Here is an 18,405-nt window from a genome sequence, read left to right as displayed (position 1 = left end):
CCTAATCTGTGTGTTTTTTGTTGCTTTCTTCTTTTTTTTTTTTTTTAAGAAAAACCGCTTTCCTCCTGTAGTACTAGTAAGAAGTAAGTAAATAGTATATAGCGATAATAGTATATTAGGTAGGTAGTAGGTAGTAATAATAGTAATAGTTGCAGTAGTAGTAACAGATATAACATAATATGTAATTGTCACTTAACTTCTCTGTATATTATTAATAACTTTAATATTAGATAGACTTTTTCTTTTTTTTTTTTAGATTAATCGGTTTATCGCTTCTCCCGCGCGTTTCACTTTCCTTTATCGTATTAAATCTTTAACCGTAATGCAATGAGGTAATAAGGTTGTGTGTGTTTTTCTTTTTTTTCTATTTTTTTTTTTTAAATCAGTTTGTTTCTCGTCGAAGTGTCCTATTTCATCGGCGGCGGTGGTTTCGTTAGCGCTGCGAAATTGGGTCGTGCGCGGCTGTGTGTTGTCGCTTCGTCGCTATCGCGGGGGATGTGCGCGCGCGGGACGCAGGCGCGACGCGTAGAGCAAAGGGGAAAACGCCACGATCCTCGTCAACGAGGATGGGAGTTCGTCGTGAGAGTCAGCGATCGCGTATGGGCAGTGTCTACCTGGACGAAGCCAGATTCGATAATATATGTTCGGTGCTCCTCCGATCGATTGCAGCTCCGCACTTTGCTTCGCCTACCATTGCCGAGCTTCGCGTTTAAGTTGTAATTCAAGAATCGCAATCGAATTGTTTCAACCAAATACCAATGCGATTAATCACAATATGTGTATCCCCATTGTCGAAAAGGACACTTAAGACTTTAAATTAATCATTCGCACGTGATTAACATCGATCACGATGAACGCGCCCGTGTCGAACCGAACGGAGGGCCCAGGGCCTCGTTGACTCTTCAGATTGACTCACAACAATCGAGTCTTGGAATTAGAATCTTTGGAATAACAATTCTTCGTTCGAATTCTCAGAATTAACTCGCCGAATTGTGGACTCGCCGAGCACCCTTCTTCAGAATTCCCGTTGATTCGTCAAGTTAGGACTCGTGAATCATTTATAAAACTGATAACGGGAACCTTGTTACTACCTCACTAAGTGCGAGAGTCCGCGAATCTAGTTGTTGGATCTCGGGTCGAGTTAATTCTCAGAACATTGCCGGGCGTCTTCCCGTCGCGATCTGCGCGTCGCGCACCCTCGACTTCGAAGCCCTCCCTCATCAGGGAGGGTCGCGCGCGCCCCGCGAGAGGAGGAGATCGCGATAAGCTCAGCCTCTCGACGAGAGAGAATGTCAAAGCGACGACGAGGCCACTCCGGCGAATGAAGCGGATGGGCGTTTGTGGCGTCGGTCCGCGTCAGGTCGGTGTCATCGATGTTAATGTTACTGCGGCGATGATGGCGGCTGCGGCTGTTGCTGCTGCTGCTGCTGCTGTTGTTGGCTCGATGGCGAGCCGACAGACTGCTGTTGGGAGCTGGGCTGCGACGTCGTGCCGCCCTGGGAAGTGGCGCTGCCATCTCTTTTAGAACGGGAGGTACCCTCTTGGCTGCTACCGCGACCGGCGCGTGTAGCACCACCGGTTCCACCGGGTGCACCTGATTGCAACACCATCGCGCGGATTCTTCTCTGTGCCGACTGTAAGAAAACAGAAAGTATTTATATCCATCACTATTTTAAATCTCACACTTTACATCTTTTCTAATGCGCTAGTAGCTTGTTAGTTTCTTTTAAATTTAAGAAAAAATGATGAAGAAATGATTATCGTATTTAATTATTGATATATAAGAGTACGAGAATACGAGATAAGATAATTTATATATTTCGTAACAGATATCTAATATTTATCTATTTATTTATAAAAATTACACAAAAAAATCAGTTTTCTTACCTGAACGGAGAAGAAGGGACCGATTATATGGACAGTTGTTTCCTCTTCCGCTGAAGGAGGAGTCGCTTGCTGTTCTGACAATTTAATAACGCTACCAGTCACGCGCTGTAATTCCCTCACGTTTTGACCACCTTTGCCAATGATTCGGCCGACCTGAGTACTGGGCACGAGGATCTCGATGGTCAGTCTAACATCTTCGGTACCGGCGACGTATCCCTCTTCCCGCATCTTCTCAAAGATCAAATACTGGGCCTGAAATCGCAATTTTGGATAATGTAAAAATATTTAAAAATGCAATAAAATTGTATTGCAAAATAGAGCTTGACATTTAAATGATTATAAAAAAAATGTAAAAATATAAAAATTAAATCTCTCCGTTATCTTGAAGAAAAATCTTCAGAAGCGAAGTAATATCAAACGAAAAGAAAAAAAAAAAGATGTCGAAGGGTCAAACGGGGCCGATTCTCGCATATTTTTCGTTCGACGAGATCGGTACGGGGCCCTTTCTTTAATATTCCTGCTGATTCAAGTTGATGCATAGAAGGCAACATCCACCCAAAATGCAGCAGGGTAACCGCAAACACTTTTACGGACTTTAAAGTTTTATACAATTTTTCTCATCAGCGACTGGATTCGAACCCGGGACCTTTACAACGATGGACCAATGCGATACCTATCTGCCAATATGGCATCGACATTATACGGACAGTAAAACAGACTTCAGACGCTATTGTACTATTAGCAAAAAGTCATGGTTTTATAGCTCACATATTTCAAATATGTTCATTTTAATTATAACAAACAGATCTGACAGAGCTGCCGATATAAATATTCGCATTGTAAAACTGAAGAAATTATAAAATAAAAAATTTCGCTCTTGCTTAATACAGGGTGGGCCATCTATTGGTACGTTTTTAAAAATGCGATCAAATGAGCATACATTGATATTTTTTATTAATTTTTTTTTTGTTGTGAAGCTAAAATTCAAAAACGTACCAATAGATGGCCCACCCTTTAGATTAAGGAACAACCAGGACGGTTATCGCGCTTACCTTCCACTGAGATTCCGGGGAGCCGACGATGGTGACCTTCCTCTCAGTCTGTTGCTCAGCCGGCTTATCTTGTTCAAGAGGAGCGATCTTTACGCTCGCGCCGGAGAACCTGATTATGTTACGGATATGGGAGCCTTTGGTGCCGATGATGGCGCCGACACTGTTGTTGGGAATGTAGAGGAAAGTCGTCTCCTGGGTATCGCTGGCGGGGACGCCCTGTTGAGTAGGCAGGCTGCTCTGGTAGGGATATGGGGCGGGTCCAGAACCATAGAGGCCGGGACCACGGGAGCTGTAGCCCATGCCGGCGGTGGACATCATGGCCATCGGGTGCAGGCCGGGGAACATCATGCTTTGGGGCTGGCGAGAACAATCATCATATCGATTAGAAGCTTCGTCGCGTTGCGCAACGGCATCTCTGACGCAATCGATGTATTTTACTTGCGCCAGATCTCAACGAGATTGACACACAATCCAACGTTTCTGGATTAACTGAAAGCTCGACGAAAGAGTTTGCTCTTGCCACTTTAATTTCTGATAAGTAAATATTAAATCTAAAACTTTTAATAGAACCCTTCGAGACTCGATTTTCATGTAATAAGGTCACTTACAAGTCTCAATAAAATTCGCGTGAATGTATTATTTGTACATTTATACCGTTTGTTTTTTTAATAATTTCTTTCACGTTTCTATTTTTCCTATATATTTTTTTAATTCCAGAGAGATTTCTAAGAAAAATTGTATTTTATTGTACAAGAAAAAAATGAGTAACATGCGCTAAAACTCACAGCCATAGCTTGCAGATCGTTTTCGTAGCTTTGACGGAGCTTGCTGGAGATCATGGACTCGGCTTTGCTCATGTTGTCGATTGATCCCTTAACCGTGATGATGCGTTCGAGATTGAAGCTGTTGATGTCGTTGATACTGCTAACAGTGATCTTCGTATCGGTGTCCTGCATGATTCTCTTGATGGTGTTACCGCCCTTACCGATGATTCGACCGATGAGATTGTTGTGCGCGAGGATTTTCAGAGTGATCTCACTGTTGGCAAGTAACATAATATAATGTAATTAACGTTACAATTCAATTAACGGTGAAACAACGATTCGGTAAAGCGATGTAAATTAACAATATTATTAAATTGTGTTTATGTATTTAAAATAATATGATTGCAAGAATATTAGTGTACTGAAACCGAATTAACGAATAAAGTATACGTTACTAGAAAGTCATAAACAGTATTAAAATAGATTACATTTAACACAAAGTAAACATAAAAATATAGACTATATCATTTAATATATATCTACTCGACCAGCACTGCGATTATTATGATTCCATTTAGAATTTGAAGATTCGAAGAAGCAAAGACCAAACTCGTACCCCTTGTTCGTGTTGTTGGCCTCCTGTTGCATGACTTCCAGGATCTTCTTGCAAGCATTGGTGCAGTTCTCGGGATTGCCGTAGATGGTGATAGCTTTCTCCAGAGAGCCGACGTTGTCCTTACGATGCACATCGACCCGGGCGCGTGTCATCTGCGTGATCTGCCGTATGGTGGAACCTTGCCGGCCGATTATCGCACCCACCATGTCGGATTGGACGAGGATACGCAGCGGGAAATCCGTCTGACGACCGGAACCCGGCAGTCCCGCGAAGGCCACGCCGCCGCTGCGTTGGCTGCGGCCTCTGCGTCGGCTCTCCGCCGAGGACATCTCCACTTTCAGCGGATTGCCCTCGAAATCGTAGCCATTTAACTGGTTCACAGCCCTGCAAATAACAAGATCAATGAGCATCTCTGTTGAATCAAGTAAATCAAGTAGTCGATCCCGGATGGATTGAAACAACCGGACGATCATGAGTGTTCATTCGCGAATTCCTAAAGTGTCCTAACGTGAATTCCAAATGCGAATGTATACATGCGGTAGGAAAGAATTTTCACGATTCGCTACTTCGTAGCGAAGAAAATATGAGCAAAAGTGAGAGAGAGAGAGAGAGAGAGAGCGACCTCTACGCTATGAAGTTTCCAAATCGCGTGATCTTTTGAAAAACAGAGGAGATAAAAGACCGTGCCGATTACGTACTGTTGTACTTGCTCTTGCGTCTCATAGCTAATGAGCACGCTTAGTAAATTTGGATCCCTCGACGGCACTTTTTCGATGTTTTGGATCTGGCCGTAGTTGGAGAACAGCAGGTCCAGCTCTTCTAGTCGTACTTGAGCCGATAGATTGCTTACGAGGACTTTAGCAACTCCGCTGCTGCTGGAAATAGAAAATAATATCCGGGATTAAGCGACATATTTCAGCGAACATGAAGAAGTAACACAAAGTGAGGTAAACGATACTTTATATTAACACACACACACACACACACACACATACACGCGCACTTATGTTCATAATTATGCTGTCTAATAACGTGATATTAATATCATTAACAGCGTATAACAAATGCAAAAGATATTCCACTACCACATCATCTTGCGTATCTCTTTTACGTATTCCAATTCTTGAGTGAGTAGAGATTGTAAGCGAAGAAAGAGAGCGGCCATAAAGTGCCAGATATGAACGAGACTCTGACAGAATTACACGGCAGCAAGCAAGATTCCAACGGTAATCGGTAATAAACTTTGAAAGCCGAGTTATAACATTCCCCCCTGGCGGGGAGTCATCGGCTGTTTACATTACATAGCGACATTGTTGTCTTACAATATAACGAGATATATCTGTTGACGTGTCGTCACTTAATAATATTAATATCAAATTTATCAAGTTGTTTTATAAAATTGCAAAACTAATTATTATACGCAAATTACAGAATTACAATATACAAATATATATTTAACAACAACTGAGGAAAAAATGCATGCTAAATAAATAAATAAAACTTTATGCGTTAAACACAAATTAAACACAATTTTTTTTTTTTTTTTTTTTCAGAAATTCTATAGAGATCGATCGGATATTGTCTCTTTAAATTTCGAATATGTATCAAACAACGAGGATGCTTGGTTTAATAGATTTTATATTGTCGGGCTTTCTTTGGTCTTTTTACTACTTAAAAAAGCTTCCTTGACGACTGTTTGTGGAACAATACAGAATAATTTTTAATATTATATTATATTGTAAATATTATATGTAAATATTATAATATTATAATGTAATATTAAAGAGATATTTGAATAAGATTTGGAAAAATAAAATTTGGAATTCGATTAGAAATTGTAATCTTTTGATTTATATAAAAAAAAAAAAAGAATCCAAAACCAGGGCGATTGAGAGTCAGTGTGGTAATTAATATGCAAAGTTTAATCTTGAACTTTTATTCCAATAATCTTTGAACGTTTCGACTCACTTTGGAGTCCTCTTTAGGTCCTCTTTCAATACAAACATTAACATTTTTTCCTTTGCATATCTAAGGAGAAGTCACATTCAAATTTGCTGACTTGACGTTATACATTCCTAAACACGAAAGAAAGTCGTCTTAAAACATTGGATGAAATAATGATAAGATAATCATGAATTCACATCTCAAATTAATTGCAAATTGAGAAAATTGTATTGAACATATGTTAATGATAGCTCGTGTAAGAGAAATGACATTTTATTTATAATCATTTTAAATATCTTAATATTTAATTAAAGAAAACTTCACAATTTGTCACAATTCCACGAAGGAATCTCATTATTCCATCAGTACATCATTAAGGAATTTAGTATATCGGATGTGTGTGTTATGTCTGACACAATTTAGGATTCGATAAAAAGGACGAGTCTTTTCAAGACACCCTGGATCATGTATTGAAAGAAATATTTTTGCGCAGAATACGTTTTGAAATTGCATGCCGTTAACGCGCTTTAAATTACATTTTGACCGGCTTTGCGCACTTTGTTCGGGTTTGCACGAGCGTAAACTGTGCTCGCGCGTTTAGGTGTATCGGCGCGGCCGCCACGACAACATGAATGAACCAAACGGCAAGTAAGAAGAGTACGCGAAGCGTGAAGAACAAAAAGGAGGGTGGAACAACCGAGGGAGCGACTCTCACTTTCGTACGTATCGATTTTTCAGCGGACCGACCCACTCACTCGACGATGCCGCGATGCTTTCGAGCAACCTTGAAGAAGACACGGCGAATGACCCTGTAGGATCTACTCGAGTTCGAGGATAAACTCTATCGCACTTGCGTGAGATAAGACCGCGAGCGATCAGCCTTGTGCAACCTAGATTAGCTACGAGCATGTTTCTGACCAGTTAGATTACGAATCAGCCGTCTGGAAATATCGTCAGGTTAAAATTCCTTAAAAAGTTGGTCAGTAAATATCGTATACTTACGAATATTTTATTTAAAAATTTCTACATAAATTTATCATACTTATAGCTGTTTCGATGAACATTGTAATTGTAATCGTATTATATTGCATTAAGATGTTAAATATGCCTATCAAAGATAAATACGTATGTTAATTAAAACTCGAGATTAATTTGTAGAAAATTTGTAATTATATATTTCTATATACAATCAATTTATAGATACAATTAAGTTTCAATAATTTAAAAATTATTTATTAAAAATGACAATTCTAATAATATTTGCTTCTTGAGATATGTCTAGTAGAAACTTTTTTCTCTTTATGCATTGCAAAAATAATTTATGGAGAAAGCGAAATGTGCTCGATACACGCGAGGATGCATTGTTGAGTCGCGATGCACTTACATGCAACGAGGGATCATTCCGTATTAATGTTGCAATTCACGTTGAATTTCTGAGTAACTGCTTATCATGAATTTATTTAATCAGCAAATTGACGATCGATAATGCTGTAATGTCGATTTCTATTCACGTAATAACGCTTAAAAGAAAGTGCATGCAGCTTTGTCAGATAAAAATGCAGCGATAAGAAAACTAGTGCAAAATATTAGTTCATTCATATCTGTCTATGATTAAACGCATAAATGGACGTGAAGAAATCTCAAGAATAAAATATTTTATAAATAAAAGGGAGCATTCAGCCACAACACTAGGTGTCTTAAGCGAAAGTCATATATTTAAAATTATAATATAATAACGTAGACGTTTCGAGATTTGACCAACATCAGTACATACAAAAATAAAGATGTCAAAATTAAAAACATAAAATAAACAATAAAAGTCAGAGTAGATTGTAAAACGCTCTTCAATTCGCTTATGATACGCAATAACAGAGTAATTTGACAAAACTTGAAGTTGAATATTACTTAATGAATATTTTCTATTACAAGTAGGATTCTTTATTACGAGAAGCAAAGTACGACTCCGTGTGGCAAATACGTAATTTCCAGATTCTAATTGAAATAAAAAAAAAAAAAAGAAATTTTTTAAAAATATTACTGTAAATTCTTATTCGTGCGAATTAATTTAGTTACATAATACAAATTGCTTACCGCGTATTTTTCGACGCAAACCTCGCAAGTGCAATCCGAAGTTAATATAAGTGTAAAATTAAGCAAACAAGAATTGGAAAAAAAAAATTTCAATAAAATATTCTCTCTATATTTTTCAGAGATCACAAAAATCTTAGAAAATACATAATCATTTTCGTTTTAATCACAAATAAAATTGTATATGTTTGAGGAGAGTTTCTCTTAATAACGATTAAATTTCTGATATAAACTCTCTCAGATGTACATTATATTTACATTAAGTAATTTATTAAACTATATTTCAACTGAGGGAAGTATATATGAAAGTCAACAACAAATTAAGCGTACATTCATAAAATTGAGGAATAAAAAGAGGCAAGGGTGAAATAGACAAGGATGCACTAAACGCGCCCTGGCGCACGCGAGGAGGAAGAAGAGAACGGAAGAGATACAACGGACGGCAAGCAATACGAGGGTGGAAGGGGATTGGCCTTTGTTTCGCGTACTTCCCTTTAGGGGATTTTCGGCGGTATCCATGACATAGCGCGAAGAGTGCGTGCACTGTCTGCCTCGTGGTACCCGCGGCCTACCACCCGCCGGAGGACTCCTCCTGTCTCTCTTCTTTTTCCCTTCAACTGCCCTCTCCCTCTCTTCAACCCTTTTGCACGCACGTGTGACTCGTTGGCGATTTCGTCGGGTCACCTTTAACGAAAGGTGGGAGGATTTTCGCGAGGCAAGGGAGACGAAAGAGGGGTGAGGAGGAACCGAGAGAGAGAGAGAGAGAGAGAGAAAGAAAAAGAGGAAGAGAGAAAGAGAGCCTTTGCGGACAGGGATGGATCGCGGCGGGTCACCCCCGTGGAAGAGCTTTTGATGTCCCAGCCTAAGACATCTTTTTTCGAGTACTCTTTTTCTTCCGTCTCTCTCTCTCTCTCTCTCTCTCTCTCTCTCTCTCTCTCTCTCTCTCTCGCTGCCCTCGTATTTTTTTGCCATTTAACAAGTCGATGGAGCGAGCATGGTGATCGAGGTACTGAAAAGATAGGGGAGGGGGAAGGGGGAGGGAAGGGTAGGAATGAGGAATAAATAGAAAGCGTGGACAAATTGATCGAAAATTTTGTGGCTGTCGCGATGTACTTTTGCGAAAGAAAAATGGAGGGAATCTCCGTCTTCGAACAATAGCATTACATTCGCATCGCTGATCGATTACTCCGTGCCGATTTCGATTAAAATCAAGAGTCCTACAAATTTCGGGAAAATTTCTCGAGAAATTGCTCGAAATGACAAGGGCAGTGCGTGCCCATCGATTTTTCTCATGAAAAAAGTGAAACGAGGGGTGAAAATTGGACGGTTGCGTGTAAATACAGCCCTGCCTGAAGAACCGTCGACGTCGTCGACTTGCGCCGTCCGGACGCACGGCGCCAAAATCGATCTTGAAAAGGGAAAGTGCCAGCGGCGTGACTTCACACACGGGCACACACGAGAAAAATCGCTGTGTGGAAATCGCTGGCCGAGGGCGTTCACGTATTAAAATCCAGGAAGTCCCTGCAATGCGATTCCTCATTTTTTTTTTTTTTTTTCGCCATTCGAACCAGAACAGAACTGACGCATCATGTACAAAATGACGAATCGTAACAAAGAGTATCTATTTAAAATATCTCTATTTTCCTCTCTATCTTCAAGGTAGAATTTAGAAATTTCTTATCTTATCGATACATTAAACCAGTATATCAATGTAAATACTGGCGGAAAGAAAAATAGTTTAACGAGAGATACATTCTCAGTCAGTTACACGTTTCAATCAATTACATGCAACTTGTACTGTTGAAGCACTTCTGGGGATGCCGTTTTATCAGTTGACCCTTTTCTTTTATAACTCACATAAAATCGTATAATATAGTCTTAGATATGTGTTTTTAGATACATTTGTCTGATAAGTTTCTATTATTTCAAGGAATTTTATCAGCAGAATATCGATTATCAGCAGAAGAATGATCGATTTAATGCGATTATCATTCGAGGAGCATCTAAACGTATCTTCGAACTCGTTTACGTGTCGCAGAGTGGGAGGGCACGTCATCGCACGATTCGACGTGCGAGGATCGCGTGTAGGTAGGATACCTGCGCGACCGCGTGACACGTGCGTCGCGTCGCTTTCTAGTTACGCCTGCGTGTGCGTGACGCACGCACATGTATACGATGCCCGGCCGAGGCGCCACACACATGATGATATCTAATTATCGTAAGTGCGATTTCACGAGGAAAACCTCCCAGCTTCATTATTGTACTATTCAACAACCGAATGATTACGCGATGTAATAAAAAGATTTTATTAGAAAATTTATAATAAATTAATAAAAAAATTGTCTACTGTCGCAGTTAAACGTGGAAATATATAAATACATTCCTCCCAGCTTCATTATTGTACTGTTCAACAACCGAATGATTACGCGATGTAATAAAAAGATTTTATTAGAAAATTTATAATAAATTAATAAAAAAATTGTCTACTGTCGCAGTTAAACGTGGAAATATATAAATACATTCCTCCCAGCTTCATTATTGTACTGTTCAACAACCGAATGATTACGCGATGTAATAAAAAGATTTTATTAGAAAATTTATAATAAATTAATAAAAAAATTGTCTACTGTCGCAGTTAAACGTGGAAATATCTAAATACATTCCTTACATTATTACATTGTGTACGTCGTATGTAATTTTAAAATAAAAATGATCAATTGAATCGAATTGAAAAGAAAAAAACGGAAAAGATTTGAAAAGAATCCATGACAGATACGGAGAGGGGGATGACGGGAAATTTTAAATTATTTAAATATCGATGCAGTGACATAAAAAGCGAATGCATTCCAAAAGGAGACTTGCGCATTTTAATCGAAATGATAGCGTCATATCGGTCTATGGAAAAGTAAAGACCGATGTCTCGTCGTCATGCTATCTATGGATAAGGTAGATAGATAAGGTAGATGTTCAACAGGGGGTTGTTAATATTGACACTAGCAACTAGTTCTAGTTAGAGCCACTACCTTATTTCTACAGTGTCGACGCGTATGTATCCGCGGCAAACCGCCGTGCGTCAGCCAACTTCCAGAAATTTTTCCGCGATAAGCTTGTGCATGGAAAGAGTTAGTACTTCACTGCAGGAAACCGACAATATGCCTCGTCGGATATCAAATTAAGGGTAACACGATGCGATATGTGTTGTACGATGAGAAAAGTATAATAATATGCCAACAACTAGTCAACAGAAATGAGCTATAACTTTCAAGCCATAATCCGAATAATTTTTTGCAAAGTTGTAAATAAAAATTTATTATTTTCGCTAGAGAGTGATTAGAAATTAGCCCTTAATATTGAAGAGATCAACGAACGAACGTCCTCAATCGAAGCGAATGTTTTCGCGATCATCCGAGTCAAATCGTTGTGCAGGAAATTCTTGAATACAAAAGCAAATGAAATGGAAATTAAATTAAGCGTAAGGTATAATGACGTGTTGAAAACAAATGTTACAGATAAACAATTAGAAAATTACGGAAATTATTAATACGTCGGTTTTGAGCATATTATTATTCCTTATATTATTATTAAAATAAAAACACAAGAATTTTTTCGTTTGATATTAAAATTACTATATTAATGAATTTTTGTTGAAAAAGCTTTTGCTAATTGTTGTCTTATGTCAATGGAGTCATATGATAGCTTTAGCTAATTAACAAAAAATCTAAAAGTCCGATTTCAAAAACAACGACAGAGAGTTAATTCGACTCATTTTTACATGAGCATGATGACGCAATATTACGAAACTGATTATACAAAATATACAGTGTAAGGTGCTGCACAAACAGTACAATTCATCATAAGAATTTCTTCTATGCTGTTTCACATTTTCCCTTATTTTCATAATTACGTATTATGTGACACGAATAAAAAAAGAAAAATAATACCAGAAAAAGAAAACAAGTACTTTTGCCAGAATCGACCGAGTTAAGAATTTTAAACAGAGTTTCCATAGTCATGAACACAAAATAATATGAATTCAAATCAGATATATGAACGACTTTCACTCTTTGAAGAAATAGTTTATGGTGTCGAGCGATTTATATATGTGTGCATTTAAAAAAATAAAAAATTGGAGCTAAAATATTAACGTATTTCTAAGATTTTTAAATTATTTTTAGTAATGTCGCGATTAAGACATTTAAGAAATATTTTTAATGTCAAATCTAATTCGATACAATATAAATTCAGAACTGTTATAGCCAGATTGATGTTAGCTGTTTATTTATTAATACGATGAAATAGATTAAATAGATTCAAACTATTTCAACTATAAATGTAGTGTTCTTTTCAATAAATAAATTAATGAGTAACTAAATTCGCGTGTTCATGGTATAATCTTATGCTGCGAGGTCTTCTATCCATTATATTGTCAGTATTATGGTATTTGTGATGTGTTTTTTCAATTTGTTAGCGTTCTATCTCATGATGTATCAAGTTATCAAATTTTTACAGACTTAAGTGGACAGAGAAGTTACAGTTTTAACCAGCTGGGCTATGATAGCTCTGAATTTATATTGTATCGAATTTTATTCGTAGCCAATAACATATTGTAATTATAATTTTACGTCAAATCTAATTTTTTCTAACGCGTACAATTGTGAAAATGTACAAATGTGAAATTGTCTTGATAAAAACATTAATTTAGGATATTCTATATTTCTTGGATTTCGACTCAAATAACTAACAAATTTCGAACTTTTAAATACGAGTATATTGGTTTGGCTTTTGTAAGAAATAACTTGTTTTTTTTTTTGTTAGAGAACAAAACGTTAAATTGATTTGCCTTTTGCAAGAAATAACTTGTTTCTTTTTTGTTAGAGAAGAAAAAAATTTTTAATGGAATGCTGAGAACAATAAATCAAACCAGAAAAAGAATTTACGAGCGATAAATTGCCTACGTTGTTGAGGGTCTAAATGCATCACTAGATGCAGGACGGGTGCATCGACACGATTGTGGTAAATTGTAGGAGGGAGATGATAACGATGTCACGGCGTTACTTGGAGATAAAAATGAGGAGATAGAGAAGAACGCAACAAGAGAAGAGCGCGGTAAGAATGTAAGAGATAACGAGCAGCGGCGGTGATATCAGAAGCAGGAATTGCATAACATTTGCGAGTAATCGCGAGCATCCGAGAGCAACGTATCAATGCATCGCGAGTGTTAGTTATAGTACAGACGTTACTCTCGTAATTATTATTGCTTTGCAATTATGACGTATTGGCGCGACGCGACGCGATAATTAAATTCAAATCTCGCGGTGAGAAAATTGTACGTTGCATATAACCGGGACTTATACCAGGCAATATATTTTGGTATGGAAAAATACCAGTCTATGTCTATAGATAGATAGCACAACCAAGTTGTTTATAGACTTTTCCTGTGAGCTATAGATAATATATAACGACTCGCTGTCTGGAAAGATGCGATTTGCACATTTGCACTATCACATAAAAAGTTAAAAAGGCAAATGAAAGATATAATTAAAGAGAGAGATGAGGAAATACACACACACGCATGCTTTCTCTTTATGAAATAATGAGACAGTATCTTTTGTCAAGACAATAATTTATAGAGTACTAATGCAAATCGATCTTTCTAATCTTTCTGATTGTAATCAATAGCTCATCATTAAACTGCCAATATATATATATATATATCTACTATACATTTATATTAAAAAAAAAGAAAAAAAAAAGAAAAACAGCAAAGATGGTTATTCGTCCACCATCTCGTCGTATCTTTACGGGAGATAATCACTGGTGAGTTATCCACCGTACTGTACGTTCACGAACGCGTCTGTTGCGCATCAAGAGAGTTCCAAGAAATGTCTTCGACTCGAAATAGTCGAAAACCCGCGTCACTTGGTTTATCGAAATGACTTGACATTCCGGCCGGCTAGAGTTATGCGCGACTCCGATCGTGATTTCCGATCATTCAGTGGACACAACGCGAGATCCATACAGAGAGAAGTGGACGTCACGCGACCGCGGTGTCAGCGACCGACGTCATTCGGAATGCACCAAGCGATGACAGTGGGCGTATTGGAAACGGTGACTCAGCGTCGGAATTATTAACGGATAGCTCGTAGTACCCTACGTTCATTCAACGGCGCCTCAGAGCGAACTCCTCGTGGACGGTTGGCGAGGGTTCCTCAATTGTTTCGCGGTATGACGAAGAGTTACGCTGTTCCATTTATCTTTCTTACGTGGAAAGTAACGAGGTCTCTCTCTCTCTCTCTCTCTCTCTCTCTCTCTCTCTCTTGCTTTGCGTGAGAGAGAGATCAAAACATGAATATTTAATTGCAATTTTTCAGGCGGAAGCACAAAGTTTTGCATAACGCATAATGCATATGAAAATGGACCAAGCAAAATTCTTCATTTACTTCCTTTTCCATGAAATAAAAGATTCCGATTGCTTGCTTTTCTGCTTTATGCCTTATGCATAAGAACTGTTCCCTCGCCTTTACCAGGGTTGTCACAAATTCCTCTCATCCTAATAATTCCGTAACTTTTTTACCCCTGATTTCCAGATAAATTTTCATAATTTTCCCTGACGCTTTCAAAATATGATCGAACATTTCAACATTTTGAAATTTTTATTTTCACCTTGATTTGGAAATCATCAAATATTTTATTGAGAGAGCAACTTAATATAAAGGTCAAGGTAAATTACTATTGATATTGCTAACACCGTTTTCATTTAATTGTTAAGTTGCAATCGAAAATTCCGTAACGTACGCGTATTAAGTTTCTTGAAAACCAAGAATTTTAAATAAAGATAAATTTATGATGGCTCAATAATAATTAACAAAAATGAATAACAGAAGAATTAAGAGCTAAATTTTTCGTATATTTAAATTCTTAAAAATATATACGTTTCCACCTATTTGTCAGGTCCATCCTCAGTGTGTACATATTGATAAATTAACGAAAATTTGATAAAAATCATAATCACGATTAAATACAATTTCTGTAAATTATAGTTACGCAAAGTGATGGACCCATTTCTTCATATCTATTTTCGCAACAATGCAATGCTTTCGGTCTTGTCATCTTCGTAGTTACATTCTTCTATTATAAATATATATACATCGTAGAGGTCATTCCGTAAAATTGTGCAAGCACACATTCTGTTATCGAATTAATTATCATAGATTATAAAAATTAAACTGACAATAAATGCTCGTTATATTCCAAATTCTTAGTATACATAATCCTTATTTAATCGACAACTATATTAAAGTATGCGTGATAAATAAAATTATTCTACATATATACCTCAATGTGAAGGTTTAGCCAGAATAATTCAGTGATCGAAGCAATACGGTTAAATTAATGTAAGAATTTCAATTTTTCTAGAAGATTTTGCAAAATTCCCTGATCTCCCTGACCTGCTTTTTAATTTCTATTATTTTCCTGATTGCCAGCTTTGTGCCTGCTTAGCATTAATCTTGGCATTAATCTTCCACCGTTTCGATTTCGGATAACGACAGGTAGAAGTCGTTCCAAGTTCATCCGTGGTTTCATCGTGGCTTTCTTTTTTTGCGGTGGATTCTGTCACACACGCTTGATTTTCAGGAGGGAAGGTATCGAATGCGACTGTTTGCGTTCGATATCGCACGTTACGGTCGCGCTGGCGAACGGCAAGGAAACGATCGATACGACAGGTACACATGGATAAAAGTAGACACATACGTGCGCCTTCAGATGTACATGTAACATTAAACGGTCAGGTATAACGACCCGGCCCCATGTTCGATCGCGCGAAACGCCGTTTCGATGCCGATAAACTCTGCGCTCTTTTTCCTTCTTCTTCATTTTCTCCCCCCCTCTCTCTCTCTCTCTCTCTCTCTCTTCGTCCTTTTTCGCCTTCTTCCTTTTTGAGAGCTTCCGTGAGAAAGCGGCGGATGGCCACGGCGATTCAGGCGTGTAATAGAAAGCGATTTTCTGTACGAGATGCACGGACTCCGGTCGATCGACCTCATCGATAGTACCCATGTCTCGCTCTGTCGAATCGGACATTTTACAAAGCAGAAGTTAATTTTACGTTTATATACGAATTAGTGTTCTGCGATCACTACTCTATTACGTCGATGATCGCCACCGGTAAGAAACGTGTCGGTGCGATTTCATATCTCTCTGGTTGTAAAAAAAAAAATACGCACTTTGACTTGTCGTTTTCCGTTAATTAAAAGTTACACGTCTGAAAATATGAGTGGGAATTACTAATTAAAGATGAACTATTGATGAAGTCGGCAGACTCCTGGATTTTGTCGGAAGAATCAAATTAATCACCTATTCTCGTTCAAAAATAAGCAAGTTTTTAAGAAAGTGTGACTTCGTAAAAAATGACAATGAAAATGATTGAAAAAATATTTTGAAGTCTCTACTTTTCAGATAGTTATCTAAATTACACCAATCTGAAAGGTAGGGACTCCGAGCTTTAAAATGCTTTCTGAATTTTATCCCATTACAATCATTTTTCATGAAATTACGCTCTCTTGAAAATTGTTTGATTTTGTAGCACAGAATAGGTAATTCCTTAAATTTTTCGGCGTGGTGTATAATAATAATTAATATAAAAAAAAAAACGAATCCAATTCATTTTTCCTGGAATTACATCGTCATGTTGATCTGAAAAGAATATCTCATGTTGGAAAAAGGTAAAAATTGATTTTCAAACGACGAAGAAATCTGTGGAAAAATTCAGGATTGATTAAAAGGCAACTGGTTTAAAATGAAATGCTTTTGATATTGAACACCGGGATCCCAGTTCCTTATTATGTGTCGCGGCCGGCCTGGATATAAAGACCGCTAAACGGTCGCCTTTATTTTTAACTTTGCGTCCAGAGTTCTGCGCGTCGGCAGTTGGCCGACGCCATGAGACAAAAGCGCGTGTTTATTTGAGCTCAATACTATCGAGCTGTCGTTCGGAGTCGCGAGCGACCGGACACAAATCGGATCGGACCTGATCGTTCGGTTTTTGCCGGAAGGCTTGACCTGGTTAAGTTAAAACCTTCCCAGGTATTTCACCGTTTCGTTGCGTTCAACCCTTTCAATCCTCATATCATATTTTTCTTCGTTTGTAATGCGCAAACGTATATTTTTAGTCATATATCGTTTCATCGATATGCTCCGAGTTACGACTTGTACGTCGCTTATCGGTATCTAAAGTGAATTAATGAAACGGAGAAAGAGTCCAAGGCGTTGTATTCGATTTTATCAAAAATAGACGCAATCTCTCGCGACTTTTATATTGAAAAGAAAACAAAATTTAACACATTTCCGGCGTGTTATATTTAAAAAAAAAAAAAAAAATTGATGCATTCTCTCATGCTTTACGTTTAAAAAGTATGCATATTTTCCTATTTGTACTGAAATATTTTCAAAACCCCGACAAAATAAGAGAAAGCAATTTGTGTGCATCTGTGTTTTCTGAACCAAAATATTACAGAGGGAAAATGAGAGGTACACACACCGAGCAGGTATACCGACGTAAGTAAGACGCCGTCCTTTCGAATCGTTTTTATACATCGTTTTTAATGACAGAGATTTTAGCGAGAGATTCGATTATAAAGCGGAAATAATTGGCGAGACACGAGTTTTTTTTTTCTGAACGAGTACAGGAACCTGAAAGGATGGCAATTCCATCGATTGAGAAGTACACCGACAAAGTCCCAGCCGGGGTGCTCCGGCGATCGTCAACCATACATCGTCTCGCGATCTGCCTTTTTTCACGTGTCACGCGAGAAAAATAATTCTCTGATGGATCACACCCGATAAATCGCGTATATGTGTGTACGTGTGTATGCCGCGCGCATTAATGTGTGCGCTTTTACCTTAACGAGCCGCCGTGGCCTCCGAACAAAAGGGCATCGATTATATTACAAGATCACGTCATGCTGCGCGCCGGCGGTACGGCGATTATGTCACGGCGATTAGGCGCGTATCAAAAACACGCGCGCATACCACGGTGTATACACCTTCCCTTCCCCCC

At 38.0% G+C, this 18,405-nt stretch overlaps 1 protein-coding gene across 6 annotated transcripts in view; it reads right to left on the bottom strand.

The window, feature by feature from the left end:
• Window positions 1-242: 242 nt before the first annotated feature.
• LOC108747420 (insulin-like growth factor 2 mRNA-binding protein 1) overlaps window positions 243-18,405 on the bottom strand; it is a 98,173-nt gene continuing 80,010 nt past the window's right edge. For 3 of the 6 annotated variants that reach the window (XM_018484848.1, XM_018484850.1, XM_018484852.1), the window contains 6 exons: window positions 5,018-5,194; window positions 4,320-4,703; window positions 3,725-3,977; window positions 2,940-3,296; window positions 1,888-2,139; window positions 243-1,634 (listed from right to left, as the gene is read on the bottom strand). In XM_018484848.1, the coding sequence (XP_018340350.1) occupies window positions 1,383-1,634; window positions 1,888-2,139; window positions 2,940-3,296; window positions 3,725-3,977; window positions 4,320-4,703; window positions 5,018-5,194 (1,675 nt within the window). In that variant the 3' untranslated portion in view covers window positions 243-1,382. The remainder of the gene's footprint in view (window positions 1,635-1,887; window positions 2,140-2,939; window positions 3,297-3,724; window positions 3,978-4,319; window positions 4,704-5,017; window positions 5,195-18,405) is intronic. The other 3 variants (XM_018484849.1, XM_018484851.1, XM_018484853.1) reach the window with 1 other exon arrangement.

The sequence above is a fragment of the Trachymyrmex septentrionalis genome, unplaced genomic scaffold (assembly GCF_001594115.1).
Source record: "Trachymyrmex septentrionalis isolate Tsep2-gDNA-1 unplaced genomic scaffold, Tsep1.0 scaffold2, whole genome shotgun sequence".
Taxonomy (NCBI): domain Eukaryota; kingdom Metazoa; phylum Arthropoda; class Insecta; order Hymenoptera; family Formicidae; genus Trachymyrmex; species Trachymyrmex septentrionalis.
The sequence above is the reverse complement of the archived record's forward strand: the minus strand, read 5'-3'. Positions and strand labels throughout refer to the sequence as shown.